The 23,923-nt window shown below is 40.7% G+C and overlaps 1 protein-coding gene across 1 annotated transcript in view; it reads right to left on the reverse strand.

The window, feature by feature from the left end:
* Positions 1-23,923, reverse strand: part of LOC109078527 (BMP/retinoic acid-inducible neural-specific protein 3-like) — an 89,420-nt gene that overhangs the window by 31,595 nt on the left and 33,902 nt on the right. Inside the window, exons 3-6 of the mRNA XM_042775890.1 lie at positions 19,166-19,356; positions 17,556-17,737; positions 10,824-10,929; positions 1,151-1,387 (exon numbers count right to left, since the gene is read on the reverse strand). Of these exons, the coding sequence (XP_042631824.1) occupies positions 1,151-1,387; positions 10,824-10,929; positions 17,556-17,737; positions 19,166-19,356 (716 nt within the window). The remainder of the gene's footprint in view (positions 1-1,150; positions 1,388-10,823; positions 10,930-17,555; positions 17,738-19,165; positions 19,357-23,923) is intronic.

Raw genomic sequence — 23,923 nt, forward strand, 5'->3', positions numbered from 1 at the left:
TCTATTCCAAGGTGCAGATGTATCACAGTCAGTGTACTTTAAAGAACTCAGAATTAAACCCCAAACGTGGGGCCTATTTATCAAAGCAGTCTTCATTTGTTATTGACTTGTAGTCCCCTTGCAGGTCTTTTCAGGGTTTTCAGAAACAAACTGACCAATAACACAAACTAGAAAGCACATTTTTTAAAGCTAAAATTATAAAAAATGTTTCTGAAAGATCTCTTATGCAGACGAAAGTGTCACATCATTCTAATATGCTGATTTTGTGCTCAAGAAACTTATTTTTATGTTGATAACAGTTGTGCTGCTTTATAGCTTTATATAATGATACATTCAAAAGAGGTTTTTATTGGAAATATAATTTTTGTAATATTTGCATGGCTAAATGATAAAAATGGCTTTTAGTGTCCAAATACTTTTGACTGTTGATATTTTCTTTAATGGAACCCAATGAACGTTTTTCTGATTGATACTTTGAGAAATGAATATCGTTAATGAATAACACTGACTTTTTAATATATTAACTCTGTAGGGGTTGTTGTTATTGTTTTTTTCTTGAACTTCACATTTAGCGGATGTTTTTCATATAAAACACTAATTGCAGAGACAATCCCCTAAGTGCACCTTGGGTTTAAGTGCTTTGCCTATGGACACAATGGTATTAGAGAGGGATTGTTTTCTCATTAATGCTCCCATTTCCTCAGACACCTGGGATTGTACCTCCAGCCCTTGTGTTTGCAGTACAGATCCTTTACCATTACGCCACTGCCTATTTCTACTGTGTTACCCTATGCATTATCAATGTAAGTGTAATTAAAGGACACTTTTCTGGAGCTGTCGCACAGAAGTAGTGCATCAAAGTTAGGTCTGTGCCTTTTCAGTTCTGATGTGCTTTTCGTAGAATATATATACACAAAGTGGATCTGTTTAGACTGAAGTGACCACAGAAACTCTGCAAGAAAGAGCTGCTAAGGGAATATGACAGTATATCAATCATTTGTCACCATTGAGATACACCAGTGAGATTTACCTGTCATTTTAAACCGCAGAAGTTCCACTCTCCCATTTAATCCAGTGTGTGGAAAGGTTTCATAACCCCAGAGATTATAAAGCAGATTTTAACACTTTTTTGGCCATTGGATTAACCTACCTGAGTCCATAAAGTCATTGTTAAGGTTAATCCAGGACTCTTTGCTCTTACGCAGACTCTCCTCCATGGCTTTGATGTCTGCGAAGGGGCAGTTACAATCAGGGAACTTTGCAGAGCAGCGGCACCAGCAGTCATTGTTGCGGCACAGTAGCTCGCCCTCTGAATTACACGCCACGTAACTGAGGGCCGCCTCCACAAAACGGTTCCGCAGAAACTCAGGAAGCACATCCTGTAGACCTGTGCGTGTGGGAAGAGAGAGAAAAATCTGTTTACTGCAATGTCAGACTCTGTGAACTAAACTGAAATTTGATTCCAAGACCAGATATGAGATTTTCTAAGCTACATAGAACTGTTTTTCTTCTGCTAGGTTGGTAAACAAGTTCAGGTCTTTGGATGCGCTAAAGTTTCATATGTTTGCCAGCATCTCAAATCACCAATAGGTCTGGCATTCCCGTATGGATGCTTGAAAAAAAAAATCAATTCCTGAGTCATATGACACCATTATGAACCCACCCATCATCTGCCCTCTGGCTATCCTCTCCTCTCCCCACACTCCGTCTGTCTCTCTACCCACTTAACTCTCAAAGTAATATGTTTTCTATTTTAAGTCTCCATTTAGAACAATACAGTAATGCAGTGGCATGAGATGGACCTTTGAAATGACAAGGGAATGTGGCCTTTTTGCATGTTAAAATTACATTTTCCAGTTCCATTTAACATTTTTCACTTTACCTCACACTATCAGCAAGCCTCCTCTCTCTCTCTCTCTCTCTCTCTCCCTCTCTCTCAATTCTCAAAAGTTCAGAATTGGTTTTAATAAATGTTATGAAATGTAATTTATCCTTGCGATGGCAAAGCTGAACCAACAAGCAAGTAATACTATAATATTTTTGCATGTTTATATTACTTTAGTAAATTATATATACAGTATTTATATAAACACTGTTTCTTCCTCTTCCAAATATCTATCTATCTATCCATCTATCCACCCATCAGTTGTTCGACTGTTATTAATAGTAACCTATTTGTAATAAGTAATTTTTGGACCATTAGTCAACAGGTCTACTTCAGGAATCATGAGGGTCAACAGGTACACAGAGGTGCATCTTTAATTTAACCGATCTAATAACAGACTCACTCACAGATCATCGTTTCAAAGTTCAAGTTGCAGTGTAATTTCAAGTGCATTTTAATTAAGACTTGACTTTAAGTGGTGAACCTGATGTCTAGACTGGTTGTGAACATGATACTGTTTTCGGGCATTATCACATTCATTTTTTTTTCATCTCTCAAATATTTTCAAAATCTGTTCAAAACCGTGCTGCAATGAAGACACATTACTATCATTTCACAGCCCTGATTTGGCTCAGTTATACAGGACAGGCTGACTTGGGTAACAGACAGCATTTAAAGTGGGTCAGAGAGGCAGGCAGCTTGACTGCTCTAACAGCATCAGTGATGGGAGTCCTATTTGGGATGGTGAGGTCTGCTATGTCAGCGCAGTAATGGGGTAATGGGATGAATAAAGACCAACAATCTCCGTGGCAAGGTCATTCAGCCGTAAACCTCTGCAGACAGGGAATCAATGCGGCTGTTGTGGAATTCTCCTGACTGATTAGATATTTTGATAGCAGGCAATGGAAGAATTGACATTTGCCCGGGAAACAAATTATTGATTATTTTAGCAATTGGAAAAAAGTGGTAACAAGATGGAAAAAAAAATGTATTGTTTGTCACACTTTCCAATGACAGGTGAATTTACCAGTAATAACAGTCCTATTTTTTTTTCATGAATCTAAATTTTGCATTTGACTTTAAATATATATATATATATATATATATATATATATATCCTACTATATATATATATATATGTATAAATAAATAAATAAATAAATAAATAATAAATAAATATATATATATATATATATATATATATATATATATATATATATATATATATATATATATATATATATATATATATATATATTTTAAATATATATATATATTTTTTTATTTATCATATTTGTTTTTTTTTTGCGACTCTAGCGCTCACCAAGGCTGCATTTATTTGCTAAAAATACAGTAAAAACAGTAATATTGTGAATTATTATTACAATTTAAAATAGCTGTTTTCCATTTTAATATAAAAATTTATTTATGTGACGGTAAAGCAAAATTTACAGCAGCCATTACTCCAGTCTTCAGTGTCACATGATGCTGCTAATATCATTTTAATATGCTGATTTAGTGCTTAAGATACATTTCTATCATCAATGATGAAATGTGCTGCTTAAAGTTTTGTGGAAACCTGATACTTTTTTTCAGAATTATTTCTTGAATATATATATATATATATATATATATATATATATATATTTTTTTTTTTACACTGAACAAAATTATAAATGTGTCACGCTACGCACACAGACAGGTAGATCCAAATGCAGTATGTTTTATTAGGGCAATCCAAAATCAAAAACAGTCCAGGCAGGGGTCAAAACCAAACATAAACAGTCCAAAACATGAAACACGAACATCCACCAGGGAACCAGGAAAACGCAGGGTGACATTCAACAAGGACTCCGTAACAATGACAGAAACAACCAGGGTATTTATAGACAGGTGCAAACAAGGTAAGTGGTGACAGCTGAACACAATGAACAGTGATGAACAGATAAGGCTAGTGGGAAATGTAGTTCAGAAGGGGGGTGACAATCAGGGGAAGTGAGACCTCTAGTGGCCACCCAGGGAGACACAGAACAGACACTGTGACATTAGCCTCCCCTCTAAGGAGCAGCTTCCAGATGCTCCCCAGATCAAAAAAAAAAAGAAATCAAAAAGACCAGGAGGTCGGACCTTGGTAGGAGGTAGAACAGGGGGAGGGATGGCGGGCCAGGCCCGTGTAGGAGAACAGGGACCGGCCGTAATGGCTCCATCGGCAGCCAAGGTGGATCAGACAGTTCAGGGGGCCAGGGTTGACCAAAAAAGTTCAGGGGACCACGGGGGGACCAGACAGTTCAGGTGGCCAGGGTGGACCCGAAAGTTCAGGGGACCACGAGGGACCAGGCAGTTCAGGTGGCCAGGGTGGACCCGAAAGTTCAGGGGACCATGAGGGACCCGGCAGTTCAGGTGGCCACGGAGGATCAGTCCATCTTAGTTGTGCAGACGGCCAGGGAAGAACTCGCCACTTGAGCGACCAGAGCGGAACCTGCCCTTCCGGTGTCCCAGTGGAGACGTGAAGGTGCTCTGGACGGCCTGTGGAGACGTGAAGGTGCTCTGGACGGCCTGTGGAGACGTGAAGGTGTTCTGGACGGCCTGTGGAGACGTGAAGTACCTCGACCTCGGGAACCATCTCGGGCACCGCAACGGACAGCGCCTCGGGCCCCGCATCGGGAATGGCCTCGGACCCTGCCTCGGGCACCGCATCGGGAACGGCCTCCGCATCGGGCACGGCCTCGGCCATTGCATCGGGCACCGCCTCGACCTCGGGCACCGCCTCAGTCTCGGGCATTACATCGGGAACCGTCTCTGGCACCGTCTCTGGCACCGCATCGGGCACCGCCTCGGCATCGGGCACTGTCTCGGCATCGGGCACCGCCTCGGCATCGGGCACCGCCTCGGCCTTGGGCATTGCATCGGGAACTGCCTCGACCACCGCCTCGGGCACCGCCTCGGTCATTGCATCGGGGACCGCCTCGGGAACCGCCTCGGCATCGGGCACCGCCTCGGCATCGGGCACCGCCTCGGCAACGGGCACCGCCTCGGGCACCGCCTCGGCAACGGGCACTGCCTCGGCATCGGACATTGCATCGGGAACCGCCTCGGCCACCGCATCAGGCACCGCCTCGGGCACCACCTCGGCATCGGGCACCGCCTCGGCATCGGACATTGCATCGGGAACCACCTCGGCCACCGCATCAGGCACCGCCTCGGCTCGGCATCGGGCACGGGCCTCGGCATCGGGCACCGCCTCGGCATCGGGCACCGCCTCGGGCACCGCCTCGGCATCGGGCACCGCCTCGGCATCGGGCACCGCCTCGGCATCGGACATTGCATCGGGAACCGCCTCGGCCACCGCATCAGGCACCGCTTCGGGCACCGCCTCGGCATCGGGCACCGCCTCGGCCTCGGCCACCGCATCGGGAACCACCTCGGCCACCGCATCGGGCACCGCCTCGGCATCGGGCACCGCCTCGGCATCGGGCACCGCCTCGGGCACCGCCTCGGCAACGGGCACCGCCTCGGGCACCGCCTCGGTATCGGACCCCGCCTCGGCATCGGGGACCGCCTCGGGCACCGCCTCGGCATCGGGCACCGCCTCGGCCTCCGGAACCATCTCGGGCACCGCCTCGGCCTCCGGAACCATCTCGGGCACCGCCTCGGACACTGGAACAACATCGGCCACCGCCTCGGACACTGGAACAACATCGGCCACCGCCTCGGGAACCTTGGACACGTCCACCTGGACGACAGCGGCCTGCTCGGGAACGTCCTCCTGGACGGTAGCGGCCTGCTCGGGGACGTCCTCCTGGACGGCAGCGGCCTGCTCGGGAACGTCCTCCTGGACGGCAGCGGCCTGCTCGGGAACGTCCTCCTGGACGGCAGCGGCCTGCTCGGGAACGTCCTCCTGGACGGCAGCGGCCTGCTCGGGAACGTCCTCCTGGACGGCAGCGGCCTGCTCGGGAACGTCCTCCGGGCTATGAGGAACGGCTGACGCCTGTCTCCTCCTCTGCGGCCTCTATGATGGCGTGCCGGTGGCTCCTTGACGGAAGACTCAGGCGTTGAGTCAACCATCTTGTCTGCCAACACAGGTGTAGATTCGACCATCTTGTGCAGTGGTGCTGGGCTGGCGGTCATCTCGTGCTGTGGTGCTGGGCTGGCGGCCATCTTGTGCTGTGGCGCTGGACTGGCGGCCATCTTGTGCTGTGGTGCTGAACTGGTGGCCATCTTGGGCATTGGCGCTGGCTCAGCGGCCGTGATGTGAACACTCCTGGGAAACTCTGGGATCTGGCACATCCTGGAAAAGTAACTTAATACTGTCTCCGCGGCCATCTTGGGCTGTGGCACTGGGCTGGCGGCCATCTTGTGCTGTGGCGCTGGGCTGGCGGCCATCTTGTGCTGTGGCGCTGGGCTGGCGGCCATCTTGTGCTGTGGCGCTGGGCTGGCGGCCATCTTGTGCTGTGGCGCTGGGTTGGCTACCATCCTGGACTGTGGTGCTGGCTCCGCCGCCGTGACATGAACACTGTTGGGAATCTCTAGGATCTTGGACAGCACAGAAAAATAGTCCAAGAATGTTTCCGCGGCCGTCTTGTCCGAAGACACAGGCTCGGCAGACGTAACGTGAACGGTCTCAGGAACGACAGACGTGTGCTTCCTCCCCCTTCTCTGTCCGTGATGGAGAGACGGCAGTTCCGATCCGTCCCTCACGAGCCCAGGGTCGAAGGGGGGCCCTGGTGGAGAGCGATGCCGGACCTCATCCCGACCACTCACTCCTCTGCGACCTCCCCGGGTCCCACGAAAAACGACCAGGCGGGTTCCCTCGAACCCACTCCTTCTCTCCCGCTCGATGGCAGGGGGAGAAACCTCAAAAAACATACTGCTGGATCTAGGTTTGACGGAGTCCTTCTGTCACGCTACGCACACAGACAGGTAGATCCAAATGCAGTATGTTTTATTAGGGCAATCCAAACTCATAAACAGTCCAGGCAGGGGTCAAAACCAAACATAAACAGTCCAAAACATGAAACACGAATATCCACCAGGGAACCAGGAAAACACAGGGTGACATTCAACAATGACTCCGTAACAATGACAGAAACAACCAGGGTATTTATAGACAGGTGCAAACAAGGTAAGTGGTGACAGCTGAACATAATGAACAGTGATGAACAGATAAGGCTAGTGGGAAATGTAGTTCAGAAGGGGGTGACAATCAGGGGAAGTGAGACCTCTAGTGGCCACCCAGGGAGACACAGAACAGACACTGTGACAAAATGCAGCACTTTTGTTTTTGCCCCCACTTTTCATGAGCTGAACTCAAAGATCTAACACTTTTTTTATGTATCCAAAAGGCCTATTTCTCTCAAATACTGTTCACAAATCTGTCTAAATCTGTGTTAGTGAACACTTCTTGCCGAGATAATCCATCCACCTTACAGGTGTGGCATATAAAGATGCTTATTAGACAGCATGATTATTGCACAGGTGTGCCTTAGGCTGACCACAATAAAAGGCCACTCTAAAATGTGCAGTTTTATCACATAGCTCAATGCCACAGATGTCGCAAGTTTTGAGGGAGCGTGCAATTGGCATGCTGACTGCATGAATGTCCAACAGAGCTGTTGGCCGTTAATTGAATGTTAATTTCTCTACCATAAGCCATCTCCAAAGGCATTTCAGAGAATTTGGCAGTACATTCAACTGGCCTCAAAACCGCAGACCACGTGTAACCACACCAGCCCAGGACCTCCACATCCAGCATCTTCACCTCCAAGATGGTCTGAGACCAGCCACCAGGACAGCTGCTGCAACAATCGGTTTGCATGACCAAAGAATTTCTACACAAACTGTCAGAAACCGTCTCAGGGAAGCTCATCTTCGTGCTCGTCATCCTCATCGGGATCTCGACCTGACTGCAGTTCGTCGTCCTAACCGACTTGAGTGGGCAAATGCTTACATTCGATGGCGTCTGGCACTTTGGAGAGGTGTTCTCTTCACGGATGAATCCCGGTTTTCACTATACAGGGCAGATGGCAGACAGTGTGTATGGCATCGCGTGGGTGAGTGGCTTGCTGATGGCAACGTTGTGGATCGAGTGGCCCATGGTGGCGATGGGGTTATGGTATGGGCAGGCATATGTTATGGACAACGAACACAGGTGCATTTTATTGATGGAATTTTGTAATGTACAGCCGTGACGAGATCCTGAGGCCCATTGTTGTGCCATTCATCCACGACCATCATCTCATGTTGCAGCATAATCCAGAGCCCCATGTTGCAAGGATCTGTACACAATTCCTGGAAGCTGAAAACATCCCAGTTCTTGCATGGCCAGCATACTCACTGGACATGTCACCCACTGAGCATGTTTGGGATGCTCTGGATCTGCGTATACAACAGCGTGTTCCAGTTCCTGCCAATATCCAGCAACTTCACCCAGCCTTTGAAGAGGAGTGGACCAACATTCCACAGACCACAATCAACAACCTGATCAACTCTATGCGAAGGGGATGTGTTGCACTGAGTGAGGCAAATGGTGGTCACACCAGAGACTGGTTTTTGGACCTCCCAATACAGTAAAACTGCGCATTTTAGAGTGGCCTTTTATTGTGGCCAGCCTAAGGCACATATGTGCAATAATCATGCTGTCTAATCAGCATCTTGATATGCCACACCTGTGAGGGTGATGGATTATCTCGGCAAAGGAAAAGTGCTCACTAACACAGATTTAGACAGATTTGTGAACAGTATTTAAGAGAAATAGGCCATTTGTGTACATAGGAAAAGTCTTAGATCTTTGAGTTCAGCACATATAAAATGGGGTAAAAACAAAAGTGTTGCGTTTATAATTTTGTTCAGTGTATGTTTTGAATTATAATGGTTGCAATTTCTAATAAAGTTACCAACCAACCTTGATAATAACATGTAAAAAAAAAAAAAAAAAAAAATCTGTGGACATTTTGGAGAGCAGAACCCCTCTGTTAATTTTTTTTATGTGATCTCCTAAGGCCTCCTCATCAATACTCACCTATGAATTACTAATTAAAATCATTCAGTGCTGAATGCATGAATCCATCAGCCATTCCACCAAGTAAAAGATTCAGATTTCACAGCCCAGCTGTGGGTGTTGAACACCTGCTAATTATATTATCTGAGAAAACACTCTTCACAGCTTTACCAGGTCTGACATCCTTCAAGAAAGAACCAATGCCTTTTGCCTTCATATACAGCCTTTTTGAATTCCCTTCCCAGTGTGAATATTTATGATGTGTTCCTCAGTATTTATTCATCGGATTGTGAAAAAACAAGAGACATAATTAGATGCAGTCTTCTTCTTAAGCTTTGGCTTCTGCTGGGTAGAGAGCCAACAGTGTGGGGAGCCTCACAAAAAGAGACTGACTTGGATAGCTTTCATACCGGAGACAGCTAAATAGCTGCTCTTGTGCCCCCTCCTCCACAGACTTTCTCTATTTAAAGCGAATGAGAGGAACGTGAATATTTCAGTCCTCTATGGTATTGACGGCTTGATGTCCTAATTTTAAAGGGTTTACATTCTGCACTCTAAAAGGACATGGCACTTTGATTGAAAATATCCAGGGAAGCCCCAATAAGTGAATGAAAGAATGCAGAAAGTGAACTGATGCAAACATACACAAATATAGGCCGAATCCCTCTCTCTCCAACTGTCCCCCCCCCCCTACATTTCCTTCCCCAAATACTCAGCAAAAGATAAGCTGTGGTGCAGAAACCCTATGGCTAGCTCATTAAAGTAGTTACACGAATCTGGGCAGCAGGGAACTTGCTTCAGGAGATGGCAGTATTAAGTGGGTTGACAATTTAAATGTCAATGTCAAGAAGGCAGTGGAAATTGGCACAGGCCACATGTATAATTAGCAACGGCTAGAGGCTTAAAACCTTCCTTTTTGCTCCTTTCAGTCCTGTTATTTTCTCTCTTCTTTTTGTTGCTCCGACCACCTCTGACTTGTGGTGACACTGCTGTCACAAGAGTGTGAGGTGAATTAATGCAAGTCTAAATGCCTGTCTTCTGATGACTCTTCACTTGCTTTTTGAAAGTGTGCAGACAGTATGAGTATTAGCAAGTGCTGTGTTTCTCCTAACAGGTCTGCTATAGCCAGACTTTTGCCTTGGTCCTTATTGTAAATAATTCTGGACAAGAACCACCCACAGGAAGTTTGACTGACATGTAAATATGCCAATTAGTGTTTGAGGTAACATTTTACAATAAGGAACATTTGTTAACATTAGCAAACTTCATGAACTAACAATAAAAAATAATTTGAAAGGACTTAGTAATCTTGGTTGATGTTAATTTCAACATTTACTAATACATTATTTAATGGACCTGAGCTAACATGAACTAACAATGAACAACTGCATTTTTATAAAACTAACATTAACAGATAATAATGAACACTGTAATAATATTGTTATGAATGCTGTGTAAGTTAATGCATTAACAAATGTTAGCTAATGGAAAATTTTTGTAAATTGTTACATGGTTTGCTTTGATTTTATGTATCATGTTACTATGTTTTTCTTTTATTTGTTTATTTATTTTACATGTACAAATTTCATTTTATTTTTTCACTTCATTCTGAATTAGGATCCATTATAGCATCAACAGGGCCTTTCGCGAAAACGCCAAAAAATGGGTAGTTCCTCAATTAGTTCTGGTACTATGAAAAGGTTCCCACGGTGCGAAAGTCCCAATCATGAATTTACTGATACTGTGTGTGCCTGCAGTAATTTGCTTTCTTTGTTCTGCCAGTTAAGAACATTTAGGGGACTTAGTCAGTCAGATATATCTGCCCATCCTTAAAACAACAACAAAACACCTTCTCACTGTACATCACCAGTGCAGTTGTTACAAGTAAGACCTAACATAGGTGCAGTGTTGTTCTTCTGAAGACCACATCAGTTGTCATACCTTTCAGGTGGATTTTATTTTCTGGGCTGTGCACTAAGACAGAGCTGACGGAATCCAGGCTGTCGTAGTTACTGCATCCAAGAGGCCCTGTTCTGGTCTCCGTTACCTAGGAAACAAGGAGATATTTTAATGCCTTATTATCGTTGAAATCATGCACCTGTTTGTTCCTCTTCAGAAGCGGTAAAGTGCTGAGCATATGCCGTTGCATAAAACAAAGCAGCACGCCTGTGCAATAAGCCATAGTCAATATCTAAATGTCACCAAAGCCCATTTCAGCATGTCAGAGCTCTCCAAAAATGCTCACTTTGCAGAGCGCCGTAGAAATAGTAAATTGACTCCAGTGTTAGGTCCCAATGCATTATTAATTTCAAATCTAGAGAGCAGTGAGCCATGTGCAGTGGCGCAGTTTTGTTAACAGACCCTAGTGTTAAATATAAGGAGACTTTTATGATTCTAAAATAATGTGTGTCTGACCTGGCATTTCATTTGGGACTTGGGATACAGGGGTGATGGTCCAGGATTTTTAAATTTTGTATTGGGTGGCTCTATTTGTAAGATAAGTGTGTATTGACTAATCAATAATCAATTAATTAATCAGATGAAGCGCTTGTAGATTGGTGGATAAATACATTATGCATTAGGTAGCATCAACAGTTAACAAATCAATTACTTCACTGAGTTGATAATGTTTGATGTAGCGAATGAGTTTGACTAGGGTAATTTCAATCACTAATCACCTCAACGTGTTTGTTTCAATCAGTTCGTTGAAAAGAGCCTGTTCAAAAGAACAACTCATTCACAAACCTGACTTCTCATCAAAAATCATTTTCTGATACTGCAGAATTAATTCTGTTTACAAGGTAAGTTGGCTATGAATTCCATAACTATGTGTTCTGAATATGTCCTTAATAGATAACTCTAAAAATGCTGTCAAACTAAAAGCATGTATTTTTTGCATTCACAAAACGGTCCATGTGTAAAGCCTGTAAATGCTCTGCAATACCTGAAATATCTTGCAAATATTTCACCAGCACAAATAGCTTTCTTTTGTAAAAACAATTTGTCCCACCACTTTTACAAGCTTGGTGCCACCTGTGTTTTGACAGCAGTTGTCACAAAATGTGTGATTTTACACATCATTGTCAGGTCTTTGTCTCAAAATGAAATGCTGTAGCTTATCCAACACTAATCCAAATGCAAAGGATTTGGGACCATGTCCTCATAACGGCATAATCATTAATTTGGATATTTCATTTCTAAGGTTTTTTTTTTTTTTTTTTTTCTCAAATGAGTAACTTCTATTTATCTATTATTATTGTTGTTGTTTTGTCTCTCTCTCTCTCTCTCTGTTGGATTTTAAATATTCTTCTGTAGATGTTATGATGAAGAATTATTTTTGTATTTCTGATATGTTGCTAAGCTGTTTATATATGCAGCGTTGAAGACAAAGCACACTACATTTTAGTAACTTGCCCAGCACTGTCATTGATTAATGACAGCATGTTTTTTCACATTAACTCTCTTTCTTATGTCACTATTTATGATCACATGAATTTAAACACATTAATATCTTTAAAGTGCCCTTATTATGCATTTTTTAAGGTTCCTAATATTGTTTTGGGAGTCTCCTACAATAGGTTTACATGCATGCAAGGTCAAAAACGCTTTTGTTTTCTCAAAATATGCATTTAATATCATCTCATTTTCCAACGATTCTCAAACGATTCATTCGAAGCAGTTCTAAGATTCAGTCTCTCTAAACCCTTCTTTCCGTGAGCTTACTATGCTCTGATTGGTCAGATACCCCAGTCTGTTGTGATTGGTCTACCACGCACAGCGCCGGTCGGAACTGTACGCCCATTGCCATAGTTCTGTTTTTTGAACGATGAATAGAAAATATACACATCTATTATTTATCATACTTACAGGCTGTGATTCAGTGGAGCCAGCTGTCCAAATAAAAAGGATACTGAGCCATCTTTCAAGAGCAAGAGTTTTGTGAATCCTGCATGCAACTCCCCAAGATTAGAGTAGCAGTAGCCCGTAAAATGATGGGAAAATAAAAAAAAGATTGGGGTTGTACTGCTGTGGTACAGTGGAAAAAAAAATATTTTAACCACTGATTCATTGAAGCCTAATCTTTTGCAAGTGAAAATAAAAAAGGAATTTACTTTCACAGCACCTTCTCAACATGATGTTAACCACACGAACAAGCTACAGTGTTTGTGGGGGGGTCAAGTTGTTTGACATAATACATAGGTGGGTATTATGCAAATGTTTTACCCCCTGACATGTAGCGTTCACAAAAGTGGAATTCCAATTATTGAGAATCAGAGTTGATTCTTTCTTTTGGGAGACAATAACTTTATTTATTGTGCACTGTCGGCATCTTTGCAGATCGTTTACATACAGCTAAATTATACACTGAAATGAAAGGCAATATTCGAAATGGCATAATAGGGGCACTTTAAAAAATCTTTATATATTGTAATCTAACATTTCAAACATGGAGATTCAACAACATTTATCATAATACGTACACATACATTCACGCTTTAGCATTCATTTATGAACTACTGTCTCTTTTCTGAAGTGTCGCACACATGCCCTCCTCCGCACCCTGTCCCACAGCAGCATCTCATTAGATCACTTGTCACTTATGATTGCTTACTGCAGCTCAATTGCTCTCATCCTAATAGGACTCCAGGCTGTTTTACTGTTTACGCATAAAACCAGACAGTAATCCGTATAAAAGTCTTCACAAAACCTGCATTCTTCATGAGGAAATCATTCCAAAGATTTTTCTGAAGCATGAACAGCTCATGTTGTTGCAGTGATAGCAGTTTTCCCTTACTGAGACTAACATATACATAAGGATAGAACTATGGTATAAATAGTATTATGTATACATAGTGTTTGTCTGTATGTAGGATACACAGTATGAATGAATAAAGTACAGCTAGCAATTCTATGCTAAACCTAACCAAATTTCTTGTCTACATGTCACCCTGCTGTTTTTCCCCCCTACTGTGTTTTATCAGCGGCACTTAATATTGACATCTATTCAAGGAATGATATCATACCTGACAAAATATTCGGATAACACTAAAAACCCACATTTTCCACCCTGCCTCCTCGGAGAGTGTCATGTTTTGTTGTTGATCTTATATTTACTGGAGCTGTGTTTCCACGACGTCCTCTGCATGCTTTTCTTAAGGGCATAACAAAGGGAAATGAATGCCTGCGGTACAGTACTTTTCTCTCCTTTTCTGTAACATCTCACATCATCCACAGCCCTTGAAAACTCCCACAGACCACAGAATGCAGCCCGTTCTTTGTCAATTGAGATGCTAGAGGAAGGCATATCAAGTTGACTCATTTGTCAAAATTGCCTCTGCCTCCGCTGTGGAAGGCACAGTTGGCTAAAGACTGCAGATGCGCTCTGAAAGCAGTTTAGGAGTTCATGACATGTGACAGGATTTTAAGCTTCATTGATTTTGACAGCTGATGTTGATTATAGGGCACAGTCAGGTTGCTTGACCAGTGCCAGCTCGAGGCGGCTCTTGACATAAATGGTGCAGGGTTTTGAGCTCCCACCCTTAAATACTGGTGCTCATTTACATTCTCAGTCAGAAAAATTATATACTGTAGGATTCACTCTTACAAAAAAGTACAGTAGAAGTCAATACCATGTTAGTTTTATCATGATTAAATACTGTATATGATTGTTCTGAATTATCACTATATTTGGGTACCACAACATTTATATGGCACTCAAATGTAATATTGTAAAATCAATCCAACAATTGACATCAACTATATGTTTTTGATTTTCACCAAAAAGAACTGTATCGTAAGTCAATTGTTTAGTAACTGCAGTAAACTGGTCACACGGTCTGTTTTTGATTCATTTAAAATAACTGGCATATACAGTTAGAGGCAATTTTTTGTTAATAATAGTAATAGAAATAGTAATGATAGTAATAGTAAAAAAAAATAAAAAAAAATAAGAGTCATTTGTTTGGCAGTTGTAGTAAACTGGCTGTGCTGTATGTTTTTCATTTACTTAAAAGAACCAGCTCATACGAGTTTTGTCTAGGAATGATGGTAAAATAGTCACATTGCATGTTTTTGATTCACTATAAAGAAACACTCACAGTAAACCGGTCACGGTGTATGTTTTTGATTAACTAATGAGAACTTGCTCACAAGAGTTATTTGTTTGGTAATAGTGGTCGCATTGCATGTTTTTAATTCATTATAAATAAAATGCTTATAATAGTCAATTGTATAGAAATCATTGTAGACTGATCACACTGTATTCATTTATTTACTTTTCCACAAAAAATAATCAGCTTAAAGTCATTTGTTTAGTAATTGTACAGTAAACTGATCACGCTGTATGTTTTTGATCCACTAAAAGAATCTGCTTATAAGAGACATTTGTTCTGGAATCGGATTGGTTGCGCTTGCGCCGGTGCATAACAGTTTTTTTTTTTTTTTTGTTTACATTGGTCTCAAGGTTTTTTAGTGCTGTAGATTTGGTGTTCACTGTTGTGGTATTGCTGAATAGTAGTGCAGGAAACACTGTCAGAGTATTTTAGTTCCTTCTGCATTGGCGGAAGAACACACATGCTAGAAAGATTGACAGAAACAAGTCTGACTCTTTTCTGGGCTTCTGTGTAATGTCATAGTGTCTTTGATTTTCACTTAAATACCCTTTGGACAAGTGCGACGTCCTTACATGTTCAGAGAAGTGTCACCTTTAATGACATGTACCCAGTTTTTTAACATGGGCTTTACAATTATATGCTTCTCATGTATTCGGCCATTGCTTTGGTGGTAACTCTGAGATCTGTGTCCTACACAGAGGTGACTGTTAATAGTATGTCATTATGACAAATGGTTATATTACAGAGAGGGGTGAGAGTCCTTCATGTCAAGTTGTAGATCTGAGCTGAACGGTAAACTTTATGAAATGGTGATATTGAATCTCCAAAGCAGTGTAAATGTTACCGTTAAGCCAACAGAATCTTGTTGATCCATGAAGACCAGCTAATTTCAAGACTGTTTTGTTCTTGCAAAATCTGATCACCGCTAAACCTGTCTTGGGATCTCAGGCTATTTTTGGTCTTAAGCGGTGTCTGATTACACGAAGGAAAAGTGATGTCCCCCAGAAGCTTCTTCCCGGTGTGCTTCAGCTTTTCGTTTGTGGACGGTGTAATTGATCATCCTTTATGGCATTATTGATGAGCCCGCTATAACCCACTTCTGCTGTGGTGCCCAATTCATCAGGCTGATTTGCACACCGCGTGCAGGAAGAAAACAGTCAAAGGTGGGTCCTATAGCCCCGCAACGTCTCATTAGCTTTTCCCTGACAAAAGCACCTGGCAGGACAGACTGCTTCCTAAAGCGATGCGAGAGGGCTCTCTGAAAGCACTTCAGAGGTGTACACCAAAATAATTTAATTTAATATGATTTGATGAGGTCTGACTGTCACAAACTACCCTTTGTTATTGCCATGGACACTTTTCTCATGCACAAGCAGGATATTTTATAACATGTTTACAAAATGGTACATCTATGCTAATTTGAATAACGTGATGTATTTTGTGATCCCGATCCAAAGAGCTTCACATCAAGTGTGTATTTGCTGCATATAAATGCAGATGACACTCTATGTCCATGGTCATATTGAAATGAAATTGTACGTTTTAAATTGAACTTCTCCTTCGATGTTGTGTAGGAAAAATTCAGGCTAATGAAAAACACATCACAGCCCAAAGAGAAAGTCATTATATTTCAACAGAGCCACCGTTCCAGTTCCTGTGCAATTTTGCTTTCATTTCACACACTTTTTTTGAGGCTAAAACTTGTCGCAGGAATGAGTGCAGTGTGTAGAAAGTTTGGCTTTGACAGTGTTTGACAGAGCTTAGAAATGGCATACTTCATTTGACTAGCCAGCATTGGTGCGACTAACAAAATACAATCACAGTATAGTGCATCAGAAATATTGCATGATCAGCTTTTGCAACGTTGGTGAGTGTGTTTTGGATTGATTGATTAAGAAGTTTATGTAATTAGCTTACCATGTGAAGCAGTCTTTAAAAAAAGTAAAAAAAAAAGTGGTACATAAATACAAAATGTATCATCATGCTTTGAGAGAGTTAGAGAAAAAACTCCTACCCCCAAATAAATATTCCTTATATAAAACTGTAATTGTATGCAAGCAGGTGCATATCTTGATTTAAAAGTCAATGATATTTGTCTCAGTTCAGTAGCATGATTTTATGCAGAGCTCCCTCTGAAGGAATCATGATGTTGCAGTCACCAGCATTTTTACACCCACTCAGCAGCTGTGAGTAAGACCGAGGGCCACTTGACACATCACAGAAATGGCATCGCGACCTTAATTGCTGAAGATTTACCATGGCAACAAACATACATCTCAAATGCCTAGAACAGTAAATGTACATACAAATCACATTGTGAAATAGTAATCAGCATGCATAGAGATACAACAGATATTTGGAACTTTTTTAAAAACAAAGATTTATAGATAAAAGTAAAATCTAATTAATGATCCCTTGATAATGCTTTCAGTGCCACCAACTGAACATTTTAGCAAAAAGAAACATAATATATAATTTTGCAGAAATGTGGCCACAAACACTTTTTTTTTCCAATGAGTCTAGGTTGGATCAAACAGGAAGAAGCTGTGTCATCTGTTACCTTGATAGCAGATGTAGCGATCTGCAGGTGGTGGAGTCTTCGCAGGGTGCTCTCTCTATCTGTGAAGTACGACGCCGCCAACTGGTGCAAGATTTCCAGGGAGACCACGGAGCTATTTCCATTGCCCTCTGACTTTTTGCTTAGTTTCTGTTTGTCCAAGAAGATCGTGAGTGACTCCTCTCCTTAGGAAAGAAGCAAAAAACAAAACCATAAGATAAAATATATGAAGTCTTCACTTTCTGAAGACAATGTTCAGCAAAATGACAGTGAGTTCTGGTTGTACTGTCAAAGTGTAGTAACATATACCTTTTGTACAGTTGTTTACCATGAACTGCGAGATGAGTTTTTAAAGTATTTGTTAAATATGAATCACAGAAGTTAAGGTGGAGAAGCAATAACGATTTTGAAGGAAGTAAAAGGGCACACATGACAGAGAGTTTATCCCAAAGGGAGGTGGTTATAACCACAGATTTCTTCCGAAGATCAATTTTAGATTTTTTATTTTAATAATACAGTAAATGCTATTTTTGATCTGAGCCTGAAATTCAGATAAATATTCTTGTCTGGGTTAAGGAGCATCTTCTGTACTTGTATGTGTGGAGCTTGAATGGTGTTGTTCGTTTCAGTCTGATTAGTATGCATGCAATAGCACGGTTCCCCCATTTCCTTTGCTTTGAGTCGTTAATTATCAGTGTTCATTGTACCTTTACCACTTCATTCGTCTCCCTGTCTCTGAAGTTCTGCAGTTTTACTTTATACATCCACCAATAAATGACATCATAATTAGTGTTGCTAACATGCAACATTTTGCTCGAGACTCATTGAAAGGTTTGAATCCACCACTGGGATGTGCTGCCCTACTTATTATGTGGGTGCCAGAGTGGAAGAAGAGAAAAATACCGTCTGGAAATGGCAAAGGATGTCAGACTCGGTGTATGGATAGTAAATCTTAATATCTTAAAATATGGCAGTGCCATTGTTCTGTGTCAAGATGCACACCTGTAATTTTTTCTTCTAAGGCATTTTTGTAATTGTAAGTTGCTTAAATATCTAATTAAGCTAAGCCCCGTTTGTAAAACCTGGCCAATTTGCAATACTGTGTTTTAAGATTCTTTAAAGGTGCAACTTTTACATAGGCATTATAATACATGAATGCATTATATTACTGTGCTCACAATTTTTTAATGAAAATATAATAAAGTACAACATGTCTTATAAATAAATAAGACAATGAAATCCATTTTATATGGGCAGTTGATGAAATACTTAAAAAAAAAAAATTTGCTTATCCTTTTATTATGACTTTCAGCTTTCACAAGCTCATAATAATTAAGGAATTACATGGAATAATTGTGCCTAAAAAAAAAAAAAGTCATTCTCAGGACAATGTTAAATGAACCAGTGAAGGCAAAAAATTGGATTAAAAAGGTAAAAGACTTAAAAGACATGTTGACCAGATATGATAAAAAAAAACACTTTCTCTTGTACATTTATAGATATTTTAACCTGTATTAGTGATGTTGATTAAAACTACCCATATAAAAGTTTTACAGAATGTGTTACCAACATCTCTTCACCCTTAAAATAGATATCATTAAATACTGGCTTACCTCCCAATGTGGCTGATACCAAGAAATGAGTGCCATATTTCTTGATCAGATTTTCATGAATCTGCTGAAGGCTCGGCCTTCTCCCCAGAAGCCTGAGGTTGCGTAAAAACTCAGGCGCCAAAGGCAGCGGGGCTTTGAAGAAGTCTCTCTTCTCTGTCACCAAGCTGTTCACTTTCCAGTGACTGAACTCCCTGCGAGACAAAACAAAAACAGTTCAGTGCTTTAATGCAATAGTGGATTTAAGAACCCATTTTGGTGTGGATAGAAATTTATGAGATTATAAATTTAATTTATTATTATTTGTTTGCTTTGCATTATTACAGTGGGTATTGAAAATATGTTTTATCCAGCTTTATACATTTAGTGCAACTTATAACATCCAAGTGAAAGATATAACACCAACATGTCAGAAAAAATTAAAATAAAAAATTAAAACAGAATCACAGAGTTGGAAATAGGATCACCCCCCATCCGTATTTTGTTGAGCCACCTTTTGCTTTATTTACAGCCTTTAATCTGTTGCAGTCTCTGTCTCTACTAACTTTGCACATCTAGACTTTGCAATATTCGCCCACTTTTCTTTGCAGAACTGTTCAAGTTCAGTTAAATTTGATGGTGAGCATTTGTGGACTGCAGTCTTCAAGTCATTCCACAGATTTTCAGTGGGGTTTAAGTCTGGGCTCTGAATAGGCCATGCAAGGACATTCACCTTTTTCTCCGTCAACCACTGTGTGGTCAGTTTTGCTGTGTGCTTTGGGTCATTGTCATGTTGGAAGGTAAACCTTCTTCCCATTGACAGCTTTCTGGCTGAGGGCAGCAGATTTTACAAGAATTTAACGATATTTTGCCCCATTCATTTTTCCTTCTATCCTGACAAGTGCTCCAGTCCCTGCTGCAGAGAAACAGCCCCATAACAGGATATCACCACCTCCATGATTTACTGTAGGAATACTGTTATTGGGATGGTGAGCTTTACTGGATTATTGCCAGACATATTGTTTGGTGTCGAGGTCAAATAATTCATTTGCACTACTAAGGATTGAAATGCTCCAGGAAAGCTCTTTTCATGCTGAGCTAATCAAAAGGACCACAGCTGATCACAGTTGAAAGTCAAATGGCTTTGTGTGCTATTGAGAAGGTGATAAGCTATACCCCTCATTTTAGGAGAGGGGTGATCATTTTTCCAACTCAGTTATTCGTTTTTTTTTTTTTTTTTTTTTTTTTTCCTGATATGTTGGTGTTATATCTGTCACTTGGATATTATAATTTGCGTACAGTAGTAAATACAGCTGGATAAAACAAGTGCATAAAGCGCAACAGCAAAAGAAAATGCTGATAGCAGAAAATAAGGCTAGCATACATAAATTTCACATGGTGCTGAATATTGATGCATCTCATCGTAATGCGGGGTGAATGAGATTCAGGTCCATAAACACAACAGAGCTTACATGATGCAACTTTTGAGAGTGTTTGTAACTCTGACATCATTCCTGCACATACATCTTTCAAAACACTCTCTGTATCCTCCGAATATGCATTGCATAAAACCAGTAACAATCCCACTGTTTTGGTTATGTTCATAGAACAAAGCTTGTGCTTCTGTGAAGACCCTACCCAAAGGAATCGCCTATTGGGCTTAATACGGTTCGTGAGAATCTCTAATTAATTAACGAAAGCAGTGGCTGTCCGACCATAAGCTAATGATGATAGATTATCTTAATTAAAGGGGTTTAGCACCAGCTGATAGCACCTGGAACTCTGCTGGGGAGTGGGACACTATCACCCAAAACGCCCAACTTTTTGGGGGCCACCGCACCTGGGTATCGACTTAACTTCTTGTATTCGTTGTTTCTGTCATACCTGCCAGCCAAATGTTATCAGTAACTTTAGTCTTTTCAGCTGGTTTCTGCATCGAGTTTTAACTTGCAGGCTGCATCTGTGCAGCACACACACGCACACACACACACATACACAAGAGAGAACTGCTGATCTGCAACACCTCGCTCTGCTGGATTGAAACTGGGTCTTCTGGCCCATTTGTATTAGCCTGCCAATCAAGCAGAGGACGGCAGGTGCGCTCTATGAAAATAGGTCTTCACCTCTCAAACTTTTCACTCATTAAAACAGACACACACCTTTATCCGTTGCATATAATGAATGCTTTGTCCTCTGCTCAATGGTGGACTGAATAGCAAAGTCATTGCTACTACTATAGAATTCCTCGTGGATGGTGGTTAGTGCTATGCAGAGTTTGTTGAATGGAGGGGAAATTTGAATAGCAATTAGACTCTCTTTCTTTTCCCCTGTGAACCTGTGCTGGCGGTGCATTCTGCAGCCGTGTTTGTGCTCAGCACAATAATAGGTGCCTCACAACACTTCCTCACCAATTTGAGACAGTTAAACAGGAGAACTTTGAATTATTTTCCAGAACAAAATACATATTACTTTCCAAGTAGCCATTAGTGTGATGTTTTAAAGTCATTTTTATTCCATTTTGTTATAAACTGAACAATGATCTTGATGGGATGAAGTATTGTGTTGTGCACCAATGGCTTATTTTATTATTTATTTTTCCAGAGTCAAGTAGCAGATGCTCTGATTTACACTGAAATTAGCTTGAATCTTGATTACTCACCAGGAGCCACCATGCTTAATGCTCTAATTAGATTTTTCTAGTTTGGTGCCTTTAGGTTCTCTAATTTCAATAGAAAATTCCAGCTGATGAAATTGTGACTAAGACCTTATTTAGATATTTAAATGTCATAAGCACATATTGAAAGTTACTCTTATTGTTGTGTGATGACAGGTGTGAAGGTTTGTTTTGGGGAATGCCGGTTTAAAAAAAATGTAAAAAATGTGGGGGGAAAAAGCATAATTTAATGCTGCTCATATGACTCATGTTTTATATACAACTTGTCAAATTATACATTTGCTTTTTGAGAGGAACAGACATTTTAGTTGTTATTGACTGATAATTCTTCAGTGGGATCAGATGATTGATTAAGTTTTTAAATAACTGATTAGTTAATGAATCTGACTTTTTCTTATGAACAAGCCAGTGAAACTGGATGTCAAGAGTTTCAGTAAATAACAACTTAAATTGCCTGTTTCTCACACAAAGCTATCTAATGACTGCAGAAGACTGGAATATACTGTAGAGTAGTATGGATCACTTTTATTATAGTTTTATGGTGTCTTTGAAATATAGGAAATGTGTAGCCCTAATCATCAATTACTTTCATTATGTGGAAAGAGTTGCCTGGATATTAAACTAAAGATTCATCTTTTGCTCCATTGAACATTGAAAGTCATATGGGTTTAGAACAACAGTGGTGAGTCAGTGACACAATATGTATTTCTAGGTTAATTACACTCTGAAAAGGTTCCAAAAGGACAGGATTTTTTTTGCAGCAGTGCCACAGAAGAATCATTTTTGGGTTCCTCACAGAACATTTCAATGATTTGTAGGGCTGTATCCATTTAAGATGTATGTACTACTTTGCCTGCAGTGGCTGGACATTCAATTCCATGGACATCATGTTCACTCTAATGACCTTTACACTTTACCTCAGTATGAAATCAGATCAGAACTGACATTAATGTGATTGGAGTGACAGACTATCAGGCTCTCAGAGCTTCTGAGAAATATTTGTTCCCTGTGCATCTGGACTTTTGTATCTATAAAATAAAATAGGAACCTCTTGTCAACTAAAGTACTGTAAGTATGATATATTACCTCCCTTCTCAACTGCAGACACTGAGACATTTACTGAACCCTTTACAGAAATGTCCAGTGTTTCACTCTTGTTCACTTCAAATTGCATTGCTGCGGTGTGTTTTTTTTTCCCCTCTTTTTTTTTTCTTCACTGTTAAAAATGTTTTTTGTGTAATCTAAAATATGCTCCGTGTGTTATCATCTAAATTAACCAGTTTTATTCAAATCAGAAATATTATTTAATAATATGACAAAATCTACACTAGATTACACACACAAGTGAAAGTAATTTAGGGTCAGGTAAGGTAAAAATAGCTGCTTGAGATAACAACGGGATGTGTTCACTTTTTCAGTGTTCTGTGGAATGTGGAACCAATTTGAGGATAATTATAATCGTAGCTCACAGACTTTATGGCAACTAATATACAGTCTATTTTCTAATATTTTCTTTAAGTACAATAGGTATGTATTTATACTTGGTGATAAATTATTGACGTAAAACAAATAGAAACAGGATTTACATAAGTATGTCCAAAGCCTGTCTCAATTATTTTTGTGTTCTGAAAATAAACCTGAAATGAAAAGATGCCACGTTTTCAGCAGATGGAGATTGAGTCACTCTGAACAGTTTGTTCACCTATTCAGCCAAAAGCTTAAAATGTCACAATCTGTCTGAATGTCCCATTCTGTCTTTGCTCTCTTTTTTATTTTTCTCTTTAAACCCTCTGTTTGCTGCAACACTTAAAAGGCTCCTGGTTCATGAACTAAAACATTGGCTCATGACGCTTTTTTTTTTTTTTTTGAGGGCATCATCTAGAAAATAAGCTTAGGTAACCACCCCACCAGGGGCTGCATTGTATTGTGAAAGCAGCTTTAACTATAGATTTTTAAAGTAGGATTAGTTGCCAAAGTTAAGCAAATAAGAAATGACAAAATCTTGCTTTCAGCAAAAACCAGAACTACACAAAGCAAAAACTAAATGAAACTGCTCAGCAAAAACTTTGCACTGGCAAACATCAACATAAAGAGTGAAATTTGACTAA

This window comes from Cyprinus carpio, chromosome A2 (assembly GCF_018340385.1).
Source record: "Cyprinus carpio isolate SPL01 chromosome A2, ASM1834038v1, whole genome shotgun sequence".
NCBI lineage: Eukaryota > Metazoa > Chordata > Actinopteri > Cypriniformes > Cyprinidae > Cyprinus > Cyprinus carpio.